This window comes from Periophthalmus magnuspinnatus, chromosome 11 (genome assembly GCF_009829125.3).
Source record: "Periophthalmus magnuspinnatus isolate fPerMag1 chromosome 11, fPerMag1.2.pri, whole genome shotgun sequence".
In the NCBI taxonomy this organism is placed as follows: domain Eukaryota; kingdom Metazoa; phylum Chordata; class Actinopteri; order Gobiiformes; family Gobiidae; genus Periophthalmus; species Periophthalmus magnuspinnatus.
In genome coordinates this window covers 10,581,507-10,605,669 of record NC_047136.2, presented here as the reverse complement: position 1 = coordinate 10,605,669, position 24,163 = coordinate 10,581,507, and the positions used below count along the sequence as shown (strand labels likewise).

General features: G+C 38.0%; 2 protein-coding genes across 3 annotated transcripts; one reads left to right on the top strand and one right to left on the bottom strand.

Annotated features, from left to right (window-relative positions):
• Positions 1-921: 921 nt before the first annotated feature.
• recql4 (RecQ helicase-like 4) lies at positions 922-13,443 on the top strand. 2 transcript variants are annotated; one of them, XM_055225407.1, is made up of 28 exons: positions 922-1,249; positions 1,338-1,371; positions 1,539-1,648; positions 1,779-1,925; positions 2,003-2,142; positions 2,646-3,621; positions 3,831-3,913; positions 3,991-4,087; positions 4,169-4,331; positions 4,651-4,761; positions 5,028-5,189; positions 5,345-5,437; positions 5,514-5,650; positions 5,949-6,032; positions 6,799-6,987; positions 8,005-8,187; positions 8,563-8,764; positions 8,845-9,038; positions 9,209-9,292; positions 9,372-9,509; positions 9,708-9,827; positions 10,134-10,362; positions 10,722-10,851; positions 11,286-11,446; positions 12,017-12,194; positions 12,413-12,566; positions 12,675-12,783; positions 13,235-13,443. In XM_055225407.1, exons 1-28 carry the CDS (start codon positions 1,166-1,168, stop codon positions 13,354-13,356), a joined length of 4,614 nt encoding a protein of 1,537 aa, XP_055081382.1. In that variant the 5' UTR covers positions 922-1,165; the 3' UTR covers positions 13,357-13,443. The 2 variants fall into 2 exon arrangements, with proteins under 2 accessions (XP_055081382.1, XP_033831679.1); XM_033975788.2 differs by having other exon boundaries at positions 2,634-3,621.
• A 1,613-nt stretch (positions 13,444-15,056) lies between these two features.
• On the bottom strand, positions 15,057-21,958 carry slc39a4 (solute carrier family 39 member 4). The gene is made up of 12 exons (XM_033975291.2): positions 21,621-21,958; positions 20,300-20,560; positions 19,149-19,332; positions 18,594-18,775; positions 18,037-18,208; positions 17,179-17,351; positions 16,895-17,083; positions 16,713-16,817; positions 16,572-16,614; positions 16,339-16,491; positions 16,056-16,243; positions 15,057-15,977 (listed from the first exon to the last, which is right to left on the bottom strand). The coding sequence occupies exons 1-12, from the start codon at positions 21,816-21,818 to the stop codon at positions 15,849-15,851; spliced, it is 1,977 nt and encodes a 658-aa protein (XP_033831182.1). The 5' UTR covers positions 21,819-21,958; the 3' UTR covers positions 15,057-15,848.
• Between the last annotated feature and the right edge of the window lie 2,205 nt (positions 21,959-24,163).

The window sequence follows — 24,163 nt, the reverse complement described above, 5'->3', positions numbered from 1 at the left end:
AAAGTTGAGTTAAGTGTTAAATGCATGGATATTGATTACAAAGATTTTGGTCAACAGTAACAATACAAATCAATTTCTTAGCTTTTCTTATGAATTATGCATATTTATTTTTGTTTAGTGAAAGCTGGAACTCAAAACCTTTAGTTGGGTTGTTACCACGAACATGGTAAAAGTAACTTCTCACATCAAATGAAATGTACTTTTCAGTCCAATTCAAAAATGTAGTGTACTAGAAAGTACAGATACCTGCTCTCAAAACTTCTACTTAAGTACAGTACTTTACTACTTGTACTTTGTTACATTCCACCACTTGTTATAGGCTATGCCAATAGCAAATGTAGCATGTTACTATGACTAAACTGTCTTGCAGACACATTTTGGAAACTGAACAATTAATTAATTGATCTTTATCTTTTCTCATCAGCACATAGTTCTGTTCTCACTCCACATTATTCCAATATCCATAGACACAAAGAAGTCTATGGGAGCTGATGACCTTGTTCCAAAACGTTTGTTATTAGTTGCCCCATATTTAATTTAACCTCTTTTACATAATTTATCAATTGAAATAGCTGTTATAGCAGAAGTATGGAAAACAGCACATGTTTTGCCTTTACATAAAGATGGGACCAGTAAAAATGTAAATCATTTCCGGTCAGTATCTAAATTACCTTGTCTTGCAAAAGTTTTAAAGAACAGCGCCCTGTTTTTAATATTTTAGATGGACTTGTTTGTTTTGTTAGTTATTTCTGTTTGCATTGTATTTTAAACAGGGCGCCCATGAAAAAGAGCCCAAGTGCTGGACAAATAACGATAATTAAAAATAAAATAAAATATATATTACAGTTAAAATAATTTAGTATTATTTCAATAACAGGTTCATTTTTGCTTATTTAAGTTTCTTGTTTTATACAATAAGGAACAGTCTGTCTATAGTCCTCATACTGGAGGTAGCTCTCTTTCGGGGGATGGAGAGCGGATGTGGCAACACACATACGAGTTCCGGGGCGCGAAAACTGTAAACACAGACTTCTGAAATAACGCTGCATATTTTTACTGAGCAAAAACTACTCTATATGCATATAATAGCGATGGCACGTAGTGTTTGGTAGTGACAGTAAAACAGTTTCAGTCTTATTATCGAAGCTAAAGGCTGAAACTCATCATGTACCGCTACAATGAAGTGAAGACTTTACTAAAAAACTGGGAGCAAGACTTTGTCAAACGGCACCAGAGGAAACCCAGTAAGGTACGCTAATCTATAAGGCTCTTCAAAATGTATTCACTGCTGCTCACATACGAGAAAAGCCTTTTCTAAATAAAAGTTTTATTCTCAGGAGGATATTGATCAAGCACCCGAGGAAATAAAACGTAAGTGCTCACATCGTATCAATCTTGATGACACATTACATGCAAGAAGGCAGTCTGGAACCCTTCTGTTGAGTGTATTTACTTTACTATGTCACCATCTATGAGATATGTACAGTTATGCACAGAAACCTAAAAAAACTTTAAACACAAGATTGTTGTCACTGCAGAGTTATATAAAGAGTACAGAAGTTTGAAACAGTCCAAAGAAAACAGCACCAATCATACCAGTGGATCAGCTGACCAGAGCACATCTAAACAGATCAACTTAACCTCAAAGGTAACTAGCATTGCATTTAACCATTTGAATTTAATTGATGGAATAAGTGTGTGCAACCTATGTATGAATCTTGGAATATGTAAATTGCCTTGACCGTGTGTGCATTGTGTGCGTGTTGCCTCTTTTATAGGAAGCAGATTGTTGGGGTTCACATTTGAATCGTAAATCGCTGCCGGCTGCCTCTCCAAAACTCACAGCACAGGACAAAGATAATCTAAAGGCTTCAGCACATTATTACGGTCTTAAGCTCAAGTCTAATTTACTTGCACTTGGAAAGGTAAAACCTACAATGGCACTATTATTTCTTAAACAGCTGGAATAAAGTGATGATATGCTATATTATCTGACATGTAGGAGAGGCCAGTGTCTTTAAAGAAAACTCCAACTCGGACACAGCTGAATACTTTGAAAGAAGGACAAACTGCACACACAAACAGCCCAGTGTCTACTCCTAAATCTACACCATGCAAACCATCGAACCCCTTCTCTCCAAGGTACTTTCAATATATATAATATTTTTAATTGTAATACTAAAAAGGACATAGATGCACATGCACACATATAACCTAATTAACCTAATTCCTAAGCTCAACCATATTAACACATATTTGAACTTCAAACCCTGTTGTTGATTTTCTAATGTAGGATTTACATCATGGGAAACTAATTTCTCTCTCCATCAGGGAGGCAGTTCCCCATGATGTGAGTGTGTATACAAATTTTAGTCCCCACAATGTGATAAATATACACCCATAATTATTTGAGAATAATTATTTTATCTCTCTTGTTCATCTTTCACCTTCTATCTATGCATTAATTCAACAAGAATGTTAAAGATTACTAATGCTATTACAATTTTATTACTCCTATTATTACTTTTGTTTGAACAGATTTATTCACTAATTATATTTTACTTTTTAAGCAAAAAGTGCCATTTTATTGTAGTATGTGGATATAACAAAAAAATGTCTGTTTTTAATGCAAGACTTGACTCTAGCTTCGGATCTCTGACTTCACAATCAGTACCTTCTGAAGAACCAGAAGAACCTTTTGAACCCTTTGCTCCTTCCACTGAAACAACAAACTCCACCAGTGAAAATGAGCCTGTACCCAGTCCAGTGCCTTCTATTGGCAGAAAACCCACTCTTTTTTCATCTCTGTCACCTTCCAAAAGATTAGAGACTACAACAGAAGCTTTAACAAATTATCAAGATGGTAATAAAGTGAATGAGAAAACACCACTCAAAAACAGCATGAAAGAACTAGATTTAAATGGATTGAAGGGAGCCCCAAAGTTTTCCAGTAGTTTCAGAGGAGAAATTGGTGGAAAAAGTACTGCAGCAAAACCATGTCTTGCTAACAGACTGACTCATATTGACAAGAAGTGGTTGGAAAGATGTCAAGTTTTTGGAGAGCTGGGAGCACAAGACAAACCTGTTGTGGGAAACAAAGAAGTTATTTTTGAACAAAAGCAAGATCAAAAAGATGAGGCACTGGAATTAAAAATAAATCAATCTGACATTGAAAAAGTATATTGCAAGGACAATAGTAGTAAAAGTAAAGGTAGTGCTGATGGTCAAGAAGTAAAATTGGCAAATAGGGATCTAAAGTCTGAGGTGAACAGTAGTGAAGTAAAACCTGTTCAACACAAAAGAAAAAGTAAAGTTGACAATGAGATTAAAGAAGTGAACATGGATTTAGAACCACCGGGACTGACGCCTCCACTGACTCCAGAAGAGGGTGCTAAAACAAAAAGTACCAAAAGAAAGGGTCGAAAGAGGCACAGAGAAGGAGAGGAAGAGGACGGGGCTGTGGAGGAACAGGAGACAGGAGCAAAGAAGAAACGCAGAAGGAAGAAGAAAGATGCAGCAGCCAATGATAACGACGAAAGTCCAAAACCAGCGAAAAAACAAAGGGCTAAAAAGAAGGGAGACAAGGATGGAGAGGAGAAGAAAGAGAAGGAACCTACAAAGGTAACTGAATGTATACTGCAGTAGAGATGTGAGATTTTGAGTATTTAGTCAAATTTCTTGATTTTCTTTTTTTTAGCATTATGATGAAAGTTAAATAAATATTTAGTCTCTCGCTATAAATATTTGCCCATCGTAGTAGAGTTAGGTTAGTTTATTTACCATTTGTAGGTTTCAATTTAATGCGCACAGTTGCTCAAATTTCTGTCCAGCCCCCACAGGAAAACCTGTTTGGAGAGGTGGATGAAAGTTTTGGAGCCAGAAAACTATATCAACCCGGTTTAAACAAGCCAAGGTAAGTCATCTCATGTGGAATGCGTATCATTGAAAAGTACTGCTTCTACTACAATGTAATTGCTGTGTTATCGATAGGAATATGAAAATGGAGGGAAACTTTGTGAAAATAAACCTAAAGAAGAAGTCCCATGTGAAAGGATATGCATTGAGGGGGATGGCTCTAAGGCGACAGGTACATTTTTATAAATAAATGTCATATGCTTTTGGTGAAATGAGCCTAATACTATATCTTAAATAATGAATTATTTCATAGATGTACATGGAGAAATTTCAGTTGAAGGGGGAGCGTTTTGGGGGCGGTGCAGGGTTCTTTCGAGGGAGACGAGGCGGTTTCCGAGGGTCGCTCAGTCGCCAAGGAGACACCTGCTACAAATGTGGAGGCACGGGACATTGGGCCATCGACTGCAAAGGGCGAGGTAACAGGAGGACCAGAGTGGTTTATGACTTAAGAATGTCTTAATTTTCTAAACCGTATTAATATTTGCAATTATATGTAATTCCTGAAACCTATTTCTCAAATTACTAAAGCCATATTCTGATTTTTGAGTCTTAATACATGCACCATACATGTTCCGTGGTTAAATTTTTTGTGGAATTTTGCTATTTAGAAATTCAAAACGGGATAAAATTGTGTCTTTTCCATCAATTCCAGTGCAACAGATCTGAAATGCTTTCATTATTTAGAAGAAAAAAACATACATCATATCAACAACAATCTACTACTTTATGTTTTAGCTCCACCCCCTTCAACACAAGACAAGCCGTCAGCCGAAGAGGAGCCCTTTGAACTTCCCACTCTGGAAGAAGTTGCCAGGGCAACGGGAACTCTCAAATCTGAGCCTATTGGTAATAACATAATATTGAAGCTTTTTGCATAAGAAGTTATTTTCTCAATGGTCTATACAACAGTCTCAGCTGAAACTGGAAACAAAAGCTGTTTACAGTTTCAGTGTGGTTAGCCCCTCCCCTCAGATAGATTTAAGGCATTGGCCACCAACATTCTGACAAGAACTGAAGAAGCGGCTTGGATGAGCAGCGAAACGTCTTCACTCCTACAAGATTTGTCAAGTTGACAGATTTAACTTCATCTTTTGATATGGTCTATTCAACAGTTTCACAGAGCATCAGTGAAGAGTCTACCCAGGACATTGATGAAGACAGTAAGAAACAGGACGAGATTTTGCTGAATGTGATCCGTCCCGACTATGAGCGCCCCCCTCCTCCTCCACCGATGGAGCCTCTGTTTCCTCTTGTGGAAAATGGGAAAGTTCAAGGTAAAAACTGCACTGTACAGTATTTAAAAATGACATTAAAATCACAAATTTCAACTTGCATTTTTGTTTTGTACTAAGTATATTTTTAAGTTAATAAAATACTTTGTTATAAAGATTAGCATAGTAACACGATACTATATTTCTTCCGTTCACAGAAACGCCAGCTGAAGTTTTTGCTGGCCTTAAAGATTTGGGCTATCAGTCATTCAGACCTGGGCAGGAGGACGCCATCATGAGGATCCTGTCTGGTAGTACAATCTTACCATTTGTGTATTTATTTATCAGAAGTGATTATGTTTACTTATGTTTATTGTTTACTTGCAGGTCTTTCTACATTGGTGGTACTATCGACAGGAATGGGCAAATCTCTCTGCTACCAGCTCCCGGCCTACCTGTACTATCAACGCTCTAAATGCATAACACTAGTCATCTCACCTCTGGTCTCACTAATGGATGATCAAGTAAGCTTCAAACTGTACCAAAATAAGACTGTATTAGGAGCATCATAAAATCACTGCTCTGTCCATGGGGAAAGGTTGGTAAATGGGTCTAATGTGCAAGAGAAATGGCACAAATGAGGTCTTATCGGGCTCTGAAGTAAACGTTGATGCAACTTCATGGTCATTCACATGCCTTACTGCTCCACTACACATTTTATTAGTATGGTAATAATTTGATATAATGATAATTTTGCATGGTCAGATGAATAATGATCTATGATAGGCTACGTTGTAACATTTTGCATTGTATTTTCTGTAGCTTTCGGGGATATCGCCAAAGCTAAAGGCTGCTTGTATTCACTCCAACATGACAATGAAGCAGAGAGAAGCTGCTATTGAAAAGGTAATACACCCAATGAATACTGTCTACTTATGTAATTTTATATGTATGTAATTTATTATTACTCCTTAAGGACAATGTAACCCACAGAGCCCTGCAACACAGCACATGCACAGCCACAAAAAGCCTAAACAGAACGGGTAGCCAGCCTCTATTTTTGTCTGTTTTATTATGTCAGTTTTGTGGTTAGCTCTAAATGATAAAACTGGCGCTGCCCCTAGGAATTGGTAACAGGTGGCGTCATAGCCTCAGAAACTCATTTTTGTTTAGTAGGTTATCGGACAGGAGTTTTTTGCCTTTGTAATTTCTGCTTGAACAATTGTCATCACTGAATGGACAAAGACTGCTCTCATCACAGCCCTGTGAACACGTGTGGGGAAATCACACAAATAAAGCATGTGGTGGAGGTTTATGCATATAGTATCTTGTGGCAATCCATTGGCACAAGAGGCTGCAGCACACAGAGCCGAGACAGAAAGACTGTGAATATAACAAGGAACAAGGAACATTGAATCAATTGTGCGCCCAGTGACTCACTGCTACTACTGCATGGAACATGGTAGAGGCGCGGTTACGATGCTCTCTCCCTCCCTGTCTACCTCTTCATATGTTCAATGCAAGATACTTTGACAGGATCACATGATAATTTCTCTGGGTAGCTGGATAGTTTTTTGGGATTCTCTTTATTTAAATGTCATCTGGAGCCCTTGCGATGTGCCAAAGTAACCTGCATATATTTTTTAGACTGATCATTATTTGTCTTCTCCAGGTGAAGACAGGGCAAGTGTGTGTGTTGCTCCTGTCACCTGAAGCTCTGGTCGGTGGAGGTGGTTCAGGATCAGGATGTCTGCCTCCTGCACAAGACCTCCCCCCTGTGGCGTTTGCCTGTATAGATGAAGCTCACTGTGTGTCCGAGTGGTCCCACAACTTCAGACCCTGCTATCTGAGGCTTTGTAAGGTAAGTCATAATACATTAAAATATGAGATTTAAATAAAACATTTTACATTCAACTTGATTCTAAATTCACTACCACATTCAATTACAATACACAGTTACGTAGTCCATCCATCCATTTTCTTCCGCTTATCCGGGGCCGGGTCGCGGGGGCAGCAGTCTAAGCAGGGACTCCCAGACTTCCCTCACCCCGGACACGTCCTCCAGCTCCCCGAACCGCCACCTTAATGTGGTGGAGGGGTTTGAGCACCCGAATGATCCTGGGAGCTATGTTGTCGGGGGCTCCATGCCCCTGGTAGGGTCACCCATGGCAAACAGATCCTTGGAGACGGGTCTGACTAAGAGCGGTTCAGAAGCCCCCATGAAGAGAAATACAACAAGGCCAGTTACGTCGCCCGGACTGGCGTTACCGGGGCCCCACCCTGGAGGCAGGCCTGGGGTGGGTGCTCGGCAGTGAGCGCCTGGTGGCCCACGGGGCCCGGCCGGGCCCAGCCTGAAGGAACGACATGGGGCCGTCCTCCCGTGGACCCACCACCTGCGAGAGGAGCCATGAGGGGCGGGTGCTGAGAGGTCTGGGCAGTCGAAGGCGGGGACCTCGACGACCGGATCTCTGGACATGGAGACTAGCTCTGGGGACATGGAATGTCAATTACGTAGTATAATGTTTTAATCTACCCACATATGCAATTTAAGCTTAGACATTAAGACTACAATATAGTAATACATACTTAATACACATTTCAGATGCTTGTTTCATCCTTTTTTGTAATTATTCTAACAAGGTTTAATTTGTGACCCTTTTAAGAAGTTGCAGTTGAAGCATAGGAAATCCAAGCTTAAAAAGTTAAAGGTTATTAAAAACACCTGGTTTAAATATCAGGAAAATGTTGCTGCTAGCTGTCAAGGCTATGAGAATATTTTGTATGTTTTCTAATGAGTATAAACCTAAAATATCTCAGCTATTATTATCATTTTACTATATAGTGTATATATATAAACAGTTTTGTGCATGTTGTTTAGGTGCTGAGGGAGCGTCTGGGCGTGCAGTGCTTGTTGGGTCTCACAGCTACAGCCACTCTGTCCACCGCGTTGGACATCGCTCGACATTTGTACATTAACGACAAAGATGGCATCGCTGTGAGGTCTGCCGCCGTGCCTCCAAACCTCAACCTGTCTGTGTCTATGGACAGAGAAAAAGACCAGGTATACCTCTTGGATCAATATTTAAATGTGACTATGTAATTTTTCTGGTGGAGGGCTCACTGACGCATTCTAAGAAAAGCAAAAACATCACCATGGAGACAAGCAGACACAGTATGGCAATAATCAAATAAGTTTCCATACAAACATGTAGTTAGCAATGGCAGGCCAAGTTGATAACCAGATCTGTAAAGAGTCATAGTCACTTAAAAGTTAATATTTTCAAGGTATTTTTGAGCAGTAAAAATATCTGTAATTGAATAAATAAAAACAGATCAAATGCCTAGGTAACAAAACATGCACCATAACAGTAATGCACCTTTTAGTTTTTCTCTTCATTTTATCATTTGTTATAACTTATTTGTTACTTGATCACAGGCGCTAGTTTCCTTATTGAGAGGTGACAGATTTGGATGTTTGGATTCCATTATTGTGTATTGCACCAGAAGAGAGGAGACCACACGAGTCGCTGCACTGCTTAGAACCTGCTTACAGGGGGTGCTAGTTAAAGAAAACCCAAACATTACCAACAACAATGAGGCTCAGAGGAACCCTGTAGGACAGAAGAAAAAGGAACTTGGTATGTGGTGCAGTCCTATTAACCAGTCTTTTAAAATATGTTGTTGTGTATGTAATATTGTGTTTGTATTGTATAAATAGCAAGGAAAAAGATCCGTAAACCAATCAAATGGCAGGCAGAGTCGTACCATGCCGGTCTGTCGGGGTCTGAACGACGCCGCGTCCAGAATAACTTCATGTGCGGGGAGCTGAGAATTGTTGTGGCAACTGTGGCTTTTGGAATGGGACTGGACAAATCTGATGTCCGAGGAATCATTCACTACAACATGCCTAAGGTGTGCAAGGAGAAATTACAACTATTTAAATATCTAACCTTTGAGATTTTGACACAAATTTTGACACACGATTCTGATCGTAATTGTGAGGACTATTGCAGGAACTCATGACTTCAATTGAAAAGTGTTAGAACAGTAATACTTATTTGTTTACATTCTTGTGTCTCTAGAGCTTTGAAAGTTACGTTCAGGAAATTGGACGAGCTGGAAGAGATGGAGAACCAGCCCACTGTCATCTGTTCTTAGACCCGGAGGTGAATCATGTTATTTTATTTATATAATTTTTCTTTTCTTCCCTATTTGATAATTTTACATACATATTTAATGTTGTAGGGTGGAGATCTCCATGAACTTCGTCGTCACATCTATGCAGACACAGTGGACTATTACACAGTCAAGAGACTGGTCCAGAAAGTCTTCCCTGAGTGTAAATGTAAACAAATCCACCAGAAACAGCAGTTACTCACTAAGGTAATCACATTATTATGTTTGTGGGTAAAATGCAGTTACATTCATCTATCAAGGTTCCAAAGTGATGAAAAATTAGCACTTTAAAATTCCAAACAAAATATCCCATCTTTTGAATGGTGAAAAGTAGTCAAAATGGCGCATATAAATGGAAAACTGAAACTAATGAATTGAGATTAATTTAACGCTGTTTGCCTGTAGGACATAGAGGACTCCGAGCTTCTTGAAATGATGGAAGTCTGTGAACAGGAGAAAGGTCTGATAGAGCAAATTACACCGTCTATGAATGACCAACCAACAGATGCACCACAACCAGCCCCAGTAAGTTAAAAAAAAAATATATATATATATATATATATATGTATATATATATGTATATATGTATATATATATGTATATGTGTGTGGGGGTGTGTGTGTGTGTGGGGTGTGTGTGTGTGTGTGTGTATATGTGTGTATATATACGTATATATACATATGTATATATACACACATATACACACACATATACACACACACATATATACACACATATACACACACATATATACACACATATACACACATACACTTACGTAACCACAGCGTGCTTCACTATCTTAAAAGATGCAATCTTTTCTGTTTCCAGGTTGATAGTACTAAGTTACCAGTTGAAGATGATGCCACTGTATCTGAACCTGAAGCCAGAGATGACAAGTCTGTTCAGCCACAAGAAGCTGTTGGTTCAAATGTCGACAGTGAATCGGAAAAAGAAAGAACAGCGACCTTTGAGTGGCCGAAAGATCGTGTTTGTCACACCCACGAAAGAGCTATTCCAGTCCAACAAACTGTGGAGACTTTGGACATCACAGAGGAAGGTACAGAGAACTCACAACCCATTAGGGGTTAGTTAGAGTTACAGAATTATTTAATATTTAAAAACATGTTATGCCCCTGAAAGGATACTTCTTTATTATATCTGTCAACCTTTTTTTAAATGAACCATGAAAATACAACTAAATTCTATAAAATAACTCTGTGGTAAGTTAGAAAGATTAGAAAAAACAAAAAGTTTCATAGTGTGAATATCGAAACAAAAATGCTCCCGTTTTTTAATTAATAAATGTGATTGATATAGTTTTTTTATTATTTTTAGTATTATACTGAATAAGACACATTCCCATCATAAAGAAACTCGTATTTCCTTTGTTGGTCGTCCCTGTCTCATCTGAAACAGGTGTGGAGACTTTGCTGTGTTATTTGGAGCTCCATCCTCAGCGTTTTGTGGAGCTGCTTCATCCAACAATGTCCCAGTGTAAAATTGCCTGCTATGATGGGCCACGACAACTTCAGAAACTTACTAAAGTGTAAGAACTAATATTTTTTGTTTAGTGAAGGTCCTGCTGGTGTGGCCAGTTACCAATATCTGCCATTATAAATTCACAAATAAACTGATTGACTAACTTTATCTGATACTATTTATGTTGATATAGATAATGGTAAACATGCAGTCACTTTTTCATTGCACTTCTATTTCCATCACCTTTACCATTATTAGCACCAATATCATCCTGATTTCAGTGGATATGGATGTTTGATACTGTCTTTATAAAAATGTTAATCTATCTTACAAACACTAGAGGTCGATAAACTATGGCTGGTGAGGTGTGTGTCCTTGTGAGACCACATTAGAACAATTTTTTATTTAGGACATCCTCACATACACCAAGTTCATTGATATCATTGCTATATTGTGTTCCTTTGACAATAAAAATAAGATGTTTTGTCTCTCCCCGTGCAGCTGTCCTCCTGTTGCTGTAGTTCTGGCTCGGATGAGGATGATGGGCGAACGGGTGGAGGTTCTGGACCAGGTGGAGTTTGATGTAGTGGAGGTGGCCGATACGATGGGCTGGCAGCTGCCCCTGGTGAAGAGAGGACTCAGGCAGCTGCAGTGGAGCTCAGGTAACTGAATATGTGTTTTATATCGAGATACTGAAAATAGGGGTGATGATATCTAAGAAGTTCTCTATTTCAAATAGGTATTTATTTTTTTAGTATCCTGATAATGATAGTTAGAAGACATTTTTGGCAATCCAAGGTTTAAAAAATATCTTTGAAATATATCTACCAAATACATAAAAAGTAAAAGCCAAAGTTAAACCTGTCAACTGGACAAAACGTTGTAGGAATGAAGACGTTTCGCTGCTCATCCAAGCTGCTTCTTCAGTTCTAGTCAGATTGCTGGTGGATGCTGCCTTATATCTCTCTGAAGAGAGGAGCTAACTACACTGAAACTGTAAACAGCTATTGTTTACAGTTGACAGATTTAACTTTGGCTTTTTTAGTCAACTTTAACTTTCAATAAAGTTACTAATTACTAACAGTAGTAATGCATTCAATTCCCACTGACCAGTTGAAATACCAATCACACAATATGAACTGTTTTGACCTGTGCCTGTATATTTCAATATTTTCATTTATACATACCATTCATTTATATATACCAAATCCTACTCATTAAATGTGTTTCAGTGGGGGGTCGCAGTGGTGTTATGGTTGAGTTTTCGGCCCCGTCGTTTTACTTTCGTTCCTATGGTGACCTCAGCGATGAAGAGATGGACCAAGTCTGTCACTTCCTTCACAACAGAGTCCAGAGCCAAGAGACCACACAGCTGTACCAGCTCGCCTCCTGCTTCAAGGCTTTTAAAAGGTACACGTGGATTTTATAGTTTAATACTTGAAATGTTATTATTCCAAACTAAAGACATACCAGGAGACAGAAATTTCATCATGCAAGTCTAAAGCAAATCATGCAAATGTGTAGCTCAAAAAATGTGTCACTGTCTGGTTTCAAATTCTGTAAACACTTTTAGTTGCTTATTTTATGCTTATTTTATTTATTCCTAATTCATGTGGTTGTATTTACAGTGTGGCGTATCAAAGAGTAACTTCCTGTGTTGATGATTTGGACGAGAGCCGCAGTCTTCTGCTTAAAAGTCTCCTCTCTGAATATTTTGAAAAGAGGAGAGACCAGCACAACAAACTAGCTCCTCTGGAAATGGAAGAACTTGACAAATTTAAGGTTACAACAGAATTTCTTTCTTTTTTTTTTCTTTTTTTTTACAATTCCTATTAGTTAAGAGTTAAAGCATGTTATAATAATGAATTATTACTGAATGTTGTTTTTCAGCTGTTTGACTGGGAGGGACAGATCAGAGCAGACATTAGGAGTTTTCTTGCTAACAGATGTGATGAGAAGTTTACTGGGCGGGCTGTGGCCAGAATCCTCCATGGCATTGGTGAGTTCACAATTGTTTCGATACAGTTTAACTTGAACTGAGTGGCAACTGAAATAATGACTTTCAAACACCAGAGGGCGATAGATTGCTGGTTTTAGAAGTTGCCTGGTTTAAAGAAAAGATTACGGGAAGTTGATAAAAATATAGGGCAGCAGTTGGCTTTCTGCATAGATATCATACACTCTATCTATTATCTATTATGGCTATAGTGTTACCCTAAAGGCTTGGCACAATGAAAAAATCACTAAAATACAAAGTTTGTGGAGTTGTAACAAGCTTGCCCTAGAAACAATTATCTCGCTAAAATAGTTAAAAGTATAATATCAGCAATTTGTCTTGTTAGAATACAGAAACACAAAATTATATTCAAAAAAGACAAAATGAACTTGAGTAAAATGGTAGATAGATTTTTATTTTATACTGTATATCTAAAATTTTGTCACTTTTTCAGGGAGCCCTTGTTATCCTGCCATAACATATGGCAAAGACAGACGCTACTGGAGGAAGTACATTCAGTTTGACTTCAACCAACTCATCAGACTGGCCACTCAGGAGATAATTCAATTTAAATGACTGATAAAAGTTATTTGTTGTATCAGATAAATCATAACTTTTAACTCTGTTTTGTACAAAGTAAATATTGTAATAAAAGTATTTTTGTAACTTGGTCTATATTTATATATTTATATTGGAGACTGTTAGAGGCTACTCTCACATTTATACATGGTTTTAACAAAAGTAGCATAAAACGGTTAAAACAAATCTGTTGATAAGGAAGTAAAAAACTCTGGTATTACATTAACATGCAATACCAGTAAAGTACCACTAACTGAAACACAAATATTGAATTTGTGTATCGAGTGGTGTTTTACGACCAGTCTTGCTTCACGTGTCTTTTGTTGGATTTGTTAAACTTTAACTTGAGCTGACAGAAAATATCAAAAGTGAGACCAAATCATTGTTTTGCAAGTCTTAAGTAAGTCTAAATTTTTTCACTTCAATTCCGAGTCAAGTCACAAGTCAAAAACGGGCTAGCCCATGTTGAGTCCAAAGTCAGTAACTCCCCAAGGCCAAGTCAAGTCCAATACTCTGTATTGAGATTCAAATCATTTCAAGTCCTTAAACCAAAGTTCTGAATACAGCTTGTATTTTGGCAATTTCTCTGCTTTTTACACTAAATTGTACTTTAGAAAGTCATGCAGCAAATAGGGATAAAACAACATCCAAATCTTACGGTGATATTTTGAAGAGAACAAAATTATCTGTATCTATTTTTTCTTTTTAAACGCCTTGACAAGACCATAGTGCAAATCATTATGTCATAATCCAAAGAATTAAGATTTAAAAGTGCACAGTCACTTCATCTGCACTGAAATGGAGCAAAGAATCATGGTCTATGCAGTTGTCTGTTCTAGCTGTTGTTACATCAAAACAAAGCATTTAAGGAAGGGAGCTCCAGTTTATTGTGTCAGCCCCCAATATTATTGTAAGATCACAGTATTTCACCTACTCAAGTCTTCTCAAGTCACAGGGCTCGAGTCCCAAGTCTTAGTCCATTTTCTCAAATTTCAAGTTATCAAAACAGTCAAGTCTGACTTGAGTCCAAGTAACTACAAGTCCCCACCTCTTGTAAATATGTTTAGAATATATGCTGTGAGATGACAGTACTGCAATAGCCTGGCCAGCCATACACAACGCCTTAAAAGGAGGCAGAAACACATGAAACCATAAAAGCTATTGAGTAAAATAGGCAATATATTTGTTCCATATTGTGTGCATCTGTATTATTATAGACATGTTTTAACTGCACCTGTTGACCTCACTGCTATTATTCAGATTACGTTCTAACTTCAGCAGTCTGTCATCTTGTCATATCATGATTGGGACTGCTTTGGTTACATGGTGTTTTCAAAACTTGTTGTCACTTTACAGTCTTCAGTAGACTTTGGCATCAAATGAAGTCCTGGGTTCACTAATATAAAGGGGTAAGTCAGGTTAAAACTCTTGTAGACATGATGTTAAAAAGCTCAAAGGTCCAGCCATGGAGTTTACTGGCAATGAAAACTTCACTCAAGCAAGACAAACTCATAAAAATGACTTTAAATTTCATGTGCAACACAACCTTCCAGACTGACTATACTTGTAAAATTTCCATAAACTGTGGACATATACAGTGCACCTGTGGTGTCTGTCAGTGACTTGTCAGTGGACTCTGCTCCTGATTACAACTTTCACACAAGATCGAAGATAAAGAGATTAGATCATAGAGATATAAGAGGAGTCAATCAGTTTAATCTGTCATATACAGAGGACAACCAGGAAGATGTGTTAAAATTAGTAGCAAATTACTGCTTTCGCTTCCCGGGATGCCCAGAGCTTTCTGAGTGCAGTTTGCATGTTTCTTCCTGTATCTGAGTGGGTTTCCTCTGGGTACTCCGGTCAACCCAAAATGTAAAGTCTTCCAGCTAAGGTGGCTCTGACCTAGCTCATGATTTAGAGATGGGTCCCTGCACTGTGGCACCCACTGCTCTTGACACATTGTATCAGTGGCATTGAAGAATGGGTCAAATGCAAAAGACTTTTGTCACAGGGACAAGAAAGTGTACCTTAACCATAACTACTTTATAAAACCACAAACAAAATAATACCAATAAACAAACTATTTACACTGGGTCATTGCTTTCTATAAATGATTCTGCTGTGGGGCCAACATATTTTTCAGTACACATTTATAAACAAGCTCAACTTTAAAATACAATTCAGAAGAAATCTTTAGCTCATGAAATTCACCAACTGCGCAGTCGCAAAATCACAAAATATTTCTAATGAAAATGTAAAATATCTGGTGTTTAAAACCCCAACATATAAAACAATAGCCTAATTCCCAGCCATGTCCAGGTGTTTTCTACGAAGGCACTGGTGTCTCCACATAACAGCAGATAACATTATCTGGGGATAGTCTTGTTGTTTTACAAGTTGTTTTCTTTTAAACTCTGCAATGTCCAAGAAGTAACAAGTGATGTGTCGTCAGATTTAAATTTAAAAAATATCTATTGATCCTTTGTTTAAAGCCTGATTTGGTCCTCATAGAGAGACAGCAGGATCAGGATGGCCCAGCCAGTCAGGAGGCCCAGGTTCTGCAGTAGAAACACCATCCAAGGCCTCCTGCTGTCGATGTGCACCAGTGTGGGGAGCTGAGGAAAGGTGCACGGTTACTCCGGGTGTACTGTCTGTGTTATAATTTAAATAAATACTGTTGCTGTGAGTCTTACCATGTCAGCTAGCCCCACGTACAGGAAGAGCCCTGCAGTCACCGCTGCGATCCACTGCTGCGTGCTCACATCAGTGGCCACAGACAGAGCGATGTAAAGACCAAAGAAGGAGGTCAGAGCACTGAGCACGTTCAGCAGCAGCGCTCTGCGAATGGAGACACCACTATGCAGCAGGATGGCAAAGTCTCCTGTAAAATACATAAAAGCTAGTAGTTAATAGCAATAATTGTACATATTTGATTATCTCACATACTTCAGCAAACACTGAATATAAAGGACTAACCCAGTTCATGAGGTAGTTCGTGGCACAGGACAGCAATGGATGTGGCTAAACCAGACTTCCACGACACAGAGAAGGCTGCTCCCATCGCCAGCCCGTCAGCAAAGTTATGGATACTGTCTCCAATAGTAATCATATATGGCAGAAGCCGCTGCTCTGCAGGTTATAATATAATTATGTAAACACAAAGGAGCACTTTTGTTACAAAAACATTCATTATTCTAGATGACTCCCACCTTGTGTGCGCTCCTTCTTAGGTTTTTCCTCCTCATAGGTAACCTGAAAAAGACAAGCAATAAAATATTTAGCGTGTGTACACTTATGTCAAAGACTATTGAAATACTATAACTGTGTATATACACTTGTGCATTTCTCACCAGATCTACTTTTGACACTGACTGAATCTTTTCTTTTTGTTTCTTTTCTTGTTGATACATTTCTAAAACTCTTCCATGGTCACAGTGGTGTGGGTCAGATTCATCCTAAAAGTACATTTTATTTTAAATATAAATGATTTCCACAATAATGCATGTGAAATGTGAATTTAACATGATCTCACCCCGTGATGATGTGTATGTTGGTGTTTTTTGTTTTTGTGCGAGATGAGAGAGAAGAGTGTCTCCATGAGGTAGAAGTAGTAGATTCCAGCCATCACCACCAACATTTTCAGAAAATAATCTGGAGGTGCGCCGACCGAGTGCACATGGTCATTGCTGCTCTCCTCTGCGTGTATGTGGAGACCAAGGAACTAAACACAAAATATACTGAGGAATCTGTCATATACTTAAACATGTAGTGCAAAATATCCTTACTCATGTGCCTTTTGTTCTTAGAGGCTCTCACCATTGGCAGTAGATGGAGCAGTGCATCTCCAGTGAGGGACCCCACAGCCATACTGATGCAGAACTGAATACAGAGCTGGAAGACGGTGGTGCAAGAGGTGAAGACCAGGACCACGATCCCAAACATGGCAAAGAGGGTGATCACCACATTGGCCAGAGTCGCATAGAGGTATCCTGCAAACAGAGATGGGCAGTACTCTTGAGGTAATGCTTTGGTTACAATTCCCAATATGAGTAAGTCCACTGACAAAAGCTTTATACTGACAATATTAAATAATTGTAACATTTGTGTTTCTTTAAATTATAAATCAGATGTTATGTCCCAACAGTTACTTTTTAAGTTATTCTTACTGACTTGAGTACTAGTTTCCCCAAATAGTTTTCATTCTTACTTGATTAATTTCCTTGTACTTCTCGTAAGTAATATTATATTTAAGTAATGTTAGTCTTACTTGAGTACATTTTTTGGCTACTCTATCTGCCTCTGTTTGCTAAGAGGAATCAGGTCAAGTGAGCAAATAGTCAACAAATCAGGCTGTTGACCTGTGTATCAAAGTATTCACATTAAGTATCAACTCAAGAAATATATATGGCATCCCTTGCTAAATCTGAGGGACCGTTCACATTTACACAAACACTGTGTCAACATTGGGACTAATGTGGGACTAAACTTGGAACTACAGCAGGACTAGAACAGGGTGTACAAGTCTACATTAGAAATAAACTGGGATCAAGCTGTAAAGTGAGCAAACCCAAACTCTAGTTTACTTTTGCTTATTTAATAAAACAAGGACAAGAAGAAATAAATACGTATCTTGCTCCCTGAGGCAAGCATTATTTTGTAGCTATAGAAACATACGTTCAGTTTGGCTGAGACCATCAGGGTTGACAGGTTTGGTGGTCCCATAACAGGCTCCACTCAGGACCTGCTGGACCAGAGCTGGACTGAGCCGAGCAAGGTCTGATCCGGCCTCAGAGCTGCTGTTTATGAGACCGTAGATCTGCATCAACTCCTCAGCAGAGAAGCAATGCTGAAAACAGAAAATATATGAAGACTTTTATATGAAAGTCAATACAGTAACAAGAAAGTTTATTTAAAAAAGGTGAATCATCATTTATTTTCATTTATTTTGCCTTTATTTTACAAAGCAAAATATTGAAAGCAAATTCTTATTTACAATACTGGCCTATAGATTATATTACTAAACAAAACCTATGGAGAGACAGGATTTTGGAACTAATCTTCATGACTACTTTTAAAATGTTTTGTTTTTTCATTGTTAATGTAAAATATTAAAGCTTATTATTACAGGAAGATTTTAGTGCTGTTTTATCTTATTAGAAAAAAGAAGAATTGTGCTGGAGGATTGGTCTTGTTGTGTTTTTCACTACTGAATCATTTGGTCATGTTGTTACCTCATCCCATGAGCTGTTGGTTCCACTCGTTCCTGTGTGTTGTAGTGCACCCCTCTTCCTCTGTGTGCTCCTCCTCTTTCTCCCGTGGTCAGAGTGGTCATGGTCGTCATGTTCATCACCGTGACTGTGTCCATCCCCTGAGTCTGGTCCCAGCTGCAGACTCTTCATGAGAAATTTCAACTCTAAGTGAGGAACATGGATACAACTTTCAGATTTTAAGACATAAGCATAGTCCCAGTTTAGTCTGGGCTAATGTGTGTACAAGGCAGTCAAGGCAGTCTAATTACATACACATATAAAATGTATTTGCTGTACTTTTTATGAGCACTTAAATATAATGAAATGCTGTGTATCATATATATGTTTTCATTTCATTATTGTTTGGGCTTTTAAAAAACATTTTGTTAAATATTAGCAGAAGCAGTAGCAGGTGACTGACTTTTACACCAATGACAAATTATTATTATTATTATTATTATTACCGGTAACTAAAATTAAATGCAAACACAAAATCCTTGATGTAATATGATCTTTCTTACGTTTTAACAGTTATACCTTCCACAGTGAAGTTATTTGACCCCAGTCGCTCCATGATGCTATTTATGAAGAAGCTCTCATTTGGCAGAGCGGTACTTGCAAAGCAGTGCCCCTCCAGAGTGTGGAACAGGATACGGCCCAAAACAACCACGATGTCACCATCCTCATGTCCACCTATGAGGTCACCTGCCCCAATGCAGCTCTGTCAGCACAGAGACACATAAGAGATCAAATGTTTACTAACATAATACAGTTTAATTAAATCATATGAATATAAAACTAGAATAATTCAGTCTTGAATACTTCAATACAGTAGGCCTTAATTATGTTTGATAAAATGACATTTCTTGTGCTATCACTAGTATTTAGAAAAATTGTATTCACACAGTGTGTGACAATAGATCATTAGATGTAAGATTAGACTTCAAATCTACACATAATATGAGCTACATATGTGCATTATGCTTTAGTATGTAGTAATGACACAGATCTATCCAGTCTCTCTACTCTTCATCATTAACTTCATTGTTCTTGAGTCTGTGCTTCAAGACTGGTAGCTCAAATCTCAGCATCCTATAATTTAGCCACCAACCCTACTCTTATATTGAGTTTAGGCATTTAACCGGACTAACCTTACTTTAATTTCTTCTTGATGTTTCAATTGATCATTGAGCCAAAGAACCACAAGCTACTAGTGATTAGTTTATTAATACCTATTGATGGCAACTAACAACTTAAAAATTTGTGGGGAATATGCAATACAATATATATGTGTAATGCATTGGTATTGAATTTTTTTTCTAATACTTTTAATACTTTGCTATTGCTTCTATTAATAGTAGTACTACTCATACTACTAATACTACTGATCTTTTTACTATGTTTCCATTAAAATTTCAAACTTGATTTCGGTGCTAAGATAAATGCTTGACACTTCACACCAATTTCAAAGCCACAATGATAATAAGAAATACACTTGTTTTTAGATAGTAGGGTGCAGTTACCAAAACAATATCCACATTGTTTTATACTAGTTCTGAGATTAAAACATCTAAAAAAAAATTAAGCAATTAGTCTAATGATTTTTTCAGTAGTGATACCTATGTATAAATTCAACACTAGTTCTGGTATTAATTAATATTGATATTTGTGACAAGCCTAGTCTTTACCTGGCTCTCCTTAGGCCTGTAGTGGAGACTCTGCAGCAGCATCTCCACTGTATGAACATCAGTCTCATGGAGGAAATGCTCGGTCTCCTCTTTCCACGTTCCTTGTTTTATCGCTGAACAAACCGGTCCTGGAGAGCTGAGGTAAAGGACGCTGCCACTTGCCACAAAACTGAAGTCTTGTACACTTATGTACAAACCGTGTCCTGTGTTATCCTCATGGTGTGTGGTTATCAGCTGGTCAACGGCATCTGCTGGACTGCACTGTAAAACAAAGCATGCAAACAAAACATGATATGAGAAAACCAATCTATTTGAGGCAACTAATTTTGGTCAGAGAAGTTTGACATGTTATCTGGCTTTTTAAACTAACCAACCAACAAAAATATACATTGTATTACACACGATATTATGTCATTGGCAAGAAGAAATCACTTGTATTATCAGGATCTGTCAAACATTTTATTATCACTATCACTATTAATCACTAAAAGCAAGTTCATAAAGACGTAAATGAAATGGATGACCTCAACAACACAGGTCAGCTTGTTTCCAGTCGGCACTTATCAAACATATTAGATGTGTAAATGAATCCAAGTGATAAGAGCCTTATAACGGCTGTATAGCATTTATTTGGGCTTGTGCCCTTGAAATTTATGTAGAACATATATAGGTTGCATATAGTTTCATATAATTTTTATTCTATTTTGTAGTCTATACATCTAGAGTACTGAAGCATACGATAAATGCTACCCCACTAAATACATCATGTACTTTAAAGTATTATTATTCGAAAAACTAAAAGTTTTGTATGTTTAAGTTGTAAGTTGTATGTTTAAGTAAGAGAAAAGAATATTACTAAAGCTATCACCAGAAGATTACATGTATATATATTATATATACACACACAATATACACACACCGGAGTCTACATAAATTGTACAAAATGTAAAGATAGGTCAAATATAAATAAATGTATTAATAAAAATACTCCAAACACTTGAGACCTACTCCTTATCTTTGTTTCATAATAGCCCAGGCCTATAGGATCGCTTTTTACTTACTTGAGTAGTCTATATTCGAATTATATTCACATTTTTATAGCCTATTATTTTTTATCGATAGCCAATATTAGGTTGATTTGCCAAACTGAAATGTTAGTAGGTCTAAAGATACAGGTCTTTTTTTTTTTTCTTTTTTTTTTTTTTTTTTATCAGTAAAGGCCTTTTAACAGCTTTTGTACCTCGACCCTTCTGTAGTTCAGTCTTTACCTGGCAAAAGCTCTCCTCACCTGGCTGCAGCAGGTAGCCCAATAAAACCGTACCTTTTCACACGACACTTCGCCACACTGCACACGGTTCTCCAGTGTATTAAAGACGGCGCGCACGGCTGTCCGGGACAGATGCTGCTCCCCCGGTGCCACCGCGCTCACCACGTCCCGGTACACGTGCTCCAGCGCGGGCGAACCGGACGCATAGAAGACGAATATGGAGAGGAAAAGAAGGACTGACGAGGAATACATCTTGAAGAAAATGTTTTGTTTAGTTTTGTTTTTTTTTTTAAGGAAAAAAAGAAACGTGTTGATATGGTTTGCCAGTGTCCTGGATGTCAGTCAGGACTCGTTGAAGCGCACAGTCTTGGGCTCAACTCTTTATCAGTTTAAAACCGCTGGAGCTGTGCTGGATCCTGCATCGTGATTGGCTGAGACGAGGCGCGTGCTGCACACCTGAAATGCGTGCTCATCTGTTCTGTAAGAAACTATAATGTGTTACAGTGTGCCCCGTAAGTATCATGAAGAGGAGTCACCTCCTTATTGAATACACACTGCACAAATATGTGTCTTGACAATATACACTGATAGACTTGGGTGTACTGATAATATGTATTGGGAGTATTTGATTTATCTTGAATGATAAACATTGTTGTCATAGGCCTAATTCATACTTTTAATAATAGTTTATGAGTATGAGTACACTGTCCAAAACATGTTGAATGACAGTCAGTCCCTCAATAGACGCAGGCCTGTTTCAATGATTGATTAGAATCCCTGAGGCAGGGCCACACTGAGGTTAGGGACGTAACCTACCGACAAAGTTAGGTCTCGAAGTCCATTTGTATTTCAGAATGTCAAATAAATACTAACATGGAAAGATTTTCTTTAATAAAATCAGATCCTTTAGGTTCTAAGCGTATACTTGCATTAATTTGATTTGACCACTAGAGGGCGGGGTTGTATTATGGACACGGTTTTACTGATTGGTTCAGTATGTAGCTCTACAGTAAGATTTTTTAGGCACCTATTGAACAGGCGCGCCATTATTTTTGCATAAAAGATCAACTTCTGCTGTTGGCTGTTACAACTTTTCTACTATAATACAAGGCACTACTAGTCCTGAAAGTTTGACACTGTTCAAGTTCTTGTAAAGCTTGACTCTATTTATACTACTCAATAAAAGGTTTAGCAGTAGCAGTCTCTTATTTCTGTGAATGATCTATTGATTGAATTTCAGCTGATTTGACTCAAAATCAACAGTTATTTTCAGAACCCTTGGAAACGGACACTCACTGACATTGATTATAAGGGGAATTTAGACTTGTAACACTATCACAATATTATCACTGTATACTATGTCAAAGTCAATGAAAGAAAACAATATGGAGTTGATTGGCCACTCTCGCCTCCTTCCACATGATCAGCCTTACATGGGACCCTGGACATCTGGTCTCTCTGCCCCTCACTCGGTGCTCTGAAGATGACCTGTTTGTGGATAATCTTTAAGACAAAACACCCACTGCCCATTGACCTGCTTTCACCCTCCCCTCAGTCAGAATGAATTAATGATCTGTCAAACAAACCTGGATGTTCTCAGCATTCATCAAGTCCCACACTGTTTACATAAAAGCATTATTATTATTATTCAATATGGCAACATACTGAAGCCTAATCGACACACGTTATGGCTCTCACAACATATAAACAATAACATGAAAATGCAATGGTTCTTTGGATCACAGTTGTTTCATTTTGTTTTATTACCACAATTTTATTAACAGTGCAATTGTAGCAGGTGTTGTGTCCTTGGGCAAAGCACTTTAACCACCTTACCCAAGTAGTGAGTGATTGGTGGTGATGAAAAAGGTAATTGGCAGCCACATTTCCTTCAGCCATCCCCAGGGCAGCTGTGGCTAGAATGAAATTGATTAAATGAAAACTAAATGCTAGCCTACATAAATCGAAGGTATTATTTCATTAATACTTGTCTAAGGCACATGGTTTAAGTAATGTCAACAGCAAATCCTCTTTCTTTTGGTCTAGTGAACTGCAAATTGATGTGACACCAATATTACATCAGATGCCCTTCCTTACTCTACTGCCTTAATTTCAACTAGTGTGCCAGGGAACACTAGTGTGCAATGAGATATTGCCAGATGTGCCTTGAAAAATTCCAGTTAACATATTCACACGTGGATTTATTGAATAATTTACCATGTGTCCTGGGCAAACTTCTGTGCCTGAAAAGAAAGAAAAAGACACAGTGTTACAGAATATTCTCACCAACTCATTCTGTGGTTTCAATGTATTTGATTGTTTCTGAAAATTGTCTGAGGGTAGAGATGTTCCAACTGTTTCTTATAATGTCTTGCTCTTGACACTGGACTCTACCCCACTTTCTCTTTGAGATGGATTTCTCCATCCAGAAATAAAACCATGAAGCTTAATCCACTTAAACATTGGACAGTCTCAAACGGCAGAGACCCGAGGTACAAAGAGGATGAAAGAAGAAGTCTCATATTGAGGGTGGACATATAAAAACAGGACTAAAAAGTCTCAATCACAGCTTGTTCATTCTCGAAACTTAAAAGGTG